Raw genomic sequence first — 2,998 nt, forward strand, 5'->3', positions numbered from 1 at the left:
GGTTTGCTTTTCTAGAATTTATATTTTGGATTTTTAAACAACTTCTCTACGCAACAAAAACTACAAAAAAAAAACTACTGCCTTTTAAGCACTTTATCTCTATCCCCCTTGCCGACTTGCCTAGCTTAAGTAGTTAGCCCCTCCAATTTAAGTAGCTAATACTACTTATATTAAGCAGGTAGTTTTCCTAGCCTAAATAGGTGCCTAGAACGCCCTAAGAGTTTAAGTAGGCGTTTTTCTACCTAGTTTAAAGGGTTGGGGCCCCAAACTTATAATACTCTTTCCTTTTTTTGCTGCAGACTTTGCTGCTTTTTAATAAACAGGGAGGGTTATATATTTTATATTTAATTAAGCTAGCGGCGGGCTTATACTTAGTAGCTTATAATAATAAAGCTACTTAACTACTTACATAACCTAGCTAAATAACTAAATTATCTGCAAAAAATTTAATTCTGCGCACTATACAATTGCAATACGCTAGCTAGTAGCCCTAACTTTAATAAAACTGCCAACGCCGGCCTAGTAAAGTTTTAGGCTAAAAGCTTATTTATATCTAACTAGTGCAGGCAAAAATTACCCTATTCTAGCATAAATTCTAATTTAGAAGCGTTTAGCTATAATCTAGCAGATAGTAGCTTTATAGCAATGCCTAATTAAACAGCTGCAAAAACTAATTATTTAAAACTATAGTTTTTCTTGTACTAAGCAGTATTACTATTAAAGCAAAGTTATTAGTAGGGTAAAACTAACCTGTTTTACAATAGTCTAAACCCAGCTTACATTCCCTATTAGTAGGTAAATAATCTAATACTTACTAAATTCTGCTTTAGTATAATAGAAAGAGCTAATATTAAAAGATTAAAAAGCAATGTTGCTATAAACGCTTAGCTACTACAAGCCAGTTATTTCTATAGTAACTTTTCTAGCACTTTTAGCTTCAAATTTTGAGGGACTAAAAGATTAATAGGCTATACTTTTATAGTTTATATTTACACTAAAAATTAAAATTAAGGGGACTTTTGCCCTTTTACTCTACTAGAAATTTCTATTCTTTATAAGTCCCCTTTAAAATACCTGCATTATAGTTTAATAGATATGCTGCTCTAGCCAAATTTTCTACCTAATAATATCTTTAACCTGGATCGGCCTACAAAAAACTTTAACGCTAGAAATTAAGTAGTAAAGCCCAGCTCTGCTTTATTAAATAAGTAAAAAAACTATAAAAATAGTAGTATTTTACTAGCGCTGAAGTTCCCACTTATTCTATACCCCCTATGTTTTTTTACAATATTAAACTAGAGTTAAGCTTAATAGGGTTTTCTTTCCCTACTAATTTAGCTAAGCCTGTTCCCTTAGCTGTAGTTTTGCTAAATAGTAAATAAAAATAGTAGGAATTTTATTAATCTATTTATGCGCGTTACTAATTAGATAACAAGGTATTTAGCTACTTTAAAAAAGTTATAGTTATTCCTACTATTTACCTGCGCTTAGTCAAATCTCTTCGCTTTAATATTTAAAATACTAAGCAGAAATTATATTATATTAATACTACTTTCTAGCTATTACAATGCTATATTTTAATTAGATAGTTAGATTCCTCTTATTTATACTAGTTCTAAGTTAGTTGTTAAACGCACGCTAAATAGCTAAAGCCTGCTAAAAATACTTATATTCTAGCGCTAAAAAGTGCCTACTTTGCGGCTAGTGCCCTTTTGCGCTAGAAACTTCTCCCTAAAGCTTAATATACTTAACTTTTAAAGCTAATCTTTTTTCTAAAGTTATAGATTTATTTTACTAACTTCCTTTATTTATATTGTTTTATTAACTAGAGGCTTTTTACTTTAGAAACCTGCTGCGGTTATAAGTACAATTTAGTATAAAAACTATTTTTTTAAATAAATTTTTAAAGCTTGTTAGGAGCGTACTAAACGCTGCAAAAATACAGCACTTTTTTAGCTATTAAACCCTAGCTCCAGACAAACTGATTTTAGGGTAATAAACTATTAAAAAAAAAAGAAAACTTTTTTTAGAATTCCTACTAAAGTCTCCGCTCTTAGTTGCGTTGCCGCAGAGAATTTATATTTAAATGCTAGAATATTAACTAGCTTCCCTTTTAAGGGCGTAGCGCAAGCGCTAATATTAAAACAGAATTACTCTATTTCTTAGGATTAACTAACCTGTATTTAACTACTGTTTATACAGAACCTTTCTCTACTTTAGTTTTTAAAGTTTTTATTTGAGTATTTGCTACTACTACTAAGATCTGCACTAGAAGCTATTTAACTTAAAATTACTTTTAAGGCTTTATTATAAGCCTCTACGCCTGCCTATTTGCCAGAGCTTAAATCTTGCCCTAGCAATAGAGTATAAGTAATACGCTTAAGCGCTATTTATTTTTAGAGCTAGTTTATTTAGCAAGTAAGTTATTATATACTTTTTAGCAAATTCTAACTTCTATGGCCACCGTCCTACTGTCTAGATAAACTAATACTTTTTGTAGTATTTAATAAGCATATATTCTAGTACTTTAACTCTGCATTTAGTTTATTCTGCATTACTAATTCTGCTTACTAAAAATAGCCTACTAGTAATAGTATATTCAAGTATTTACATTTAATTAAGTAATAAAGACTTTTTACATATTTAAAGTTTAAAAATAAGTAAAAATTATTTTAACCCCTAGGCTTCTAATTATTCGCTTTACTTTATAAAACTAAATATATTACTACTATTCTAAAAGAAACTTTAGCAAGAACTAGCTACTAAATAGTTTAATTAATTTTTTGCCCCTATACCCAAATTTAACAATTAATTTGCACATTAGAACTACTGCAAGCCTCTACTAGAGTTTTTTCTAGTTTTACCCTATTTAAGCATAGTTTACTATTTTTCAGGTCCTAATAGCTATACTCTTACTTAAATTTATCTAAAAACATTAGGATTAGTTAATAGTACACCCTAAAAAGAATTTTATTTTTATTTACTTTTATTACGCGTT

At 29.2% G+C, this 2,998-nt stretch overlaps 2 protein-coding genes across 2 annotated transcripts; one reads left to right on the top strand and one right to left on the bottom strand.

Annotated features, from left to right (window-relative positions):
* Nucleotides 1–1,268: 1,268 nt before the first annotated feature.
* Nucleotides 1,269–1,517, top strand: K460DRAFT_297959 (uncharacterized protein; the record flags this gene model as incomplete). Its single annotated transcript, XM_040929743.1, has 2 exons — nt 1,269–1,374; nt 1,429–1,517. Coding segments are annotated over 2 exons (195 nt in total), but the record flags the coding sequence as incomplete, so codon positions are not given.
* A 319-nt stretch (nt 1,518–1,836) lies between these two features.
* Nucleotides 1,837–2,076, bottom strand: K460DRAFT_297956 (uncharacterized protein; the record flags this gene model as incomplete). Its single annotated transcript, XM_040929742.1, is given in 2 exon segments — nt 1,837–1,947; nt 1,966–2,076. Coding segments are annotated over 2 exon segments (222 nt in total), but the record flags the coding sequence as incomplete, so codon positions are not given.
* Nucleotides 2,077–2,998: the final 922 nt, after the last annotated feature.

This window comes from Cucurbitaria berberidis (assembly GCF_010015615.1).
Source record: "Cucurbitaria berberidis CBS 394.84 unplaced genomic scaffold K460scaffold_14, whole genome shotgun sequence".
In the NCBI taxonomy this organism is placed as follows: domain Eukaryota; kingdom Fungi; phylum Ascomycota; class Dothideomycetes; order Pleosporales; family Cucurbitariaceae; genus Cucurbitaria; species Cucurbitaria berberidis.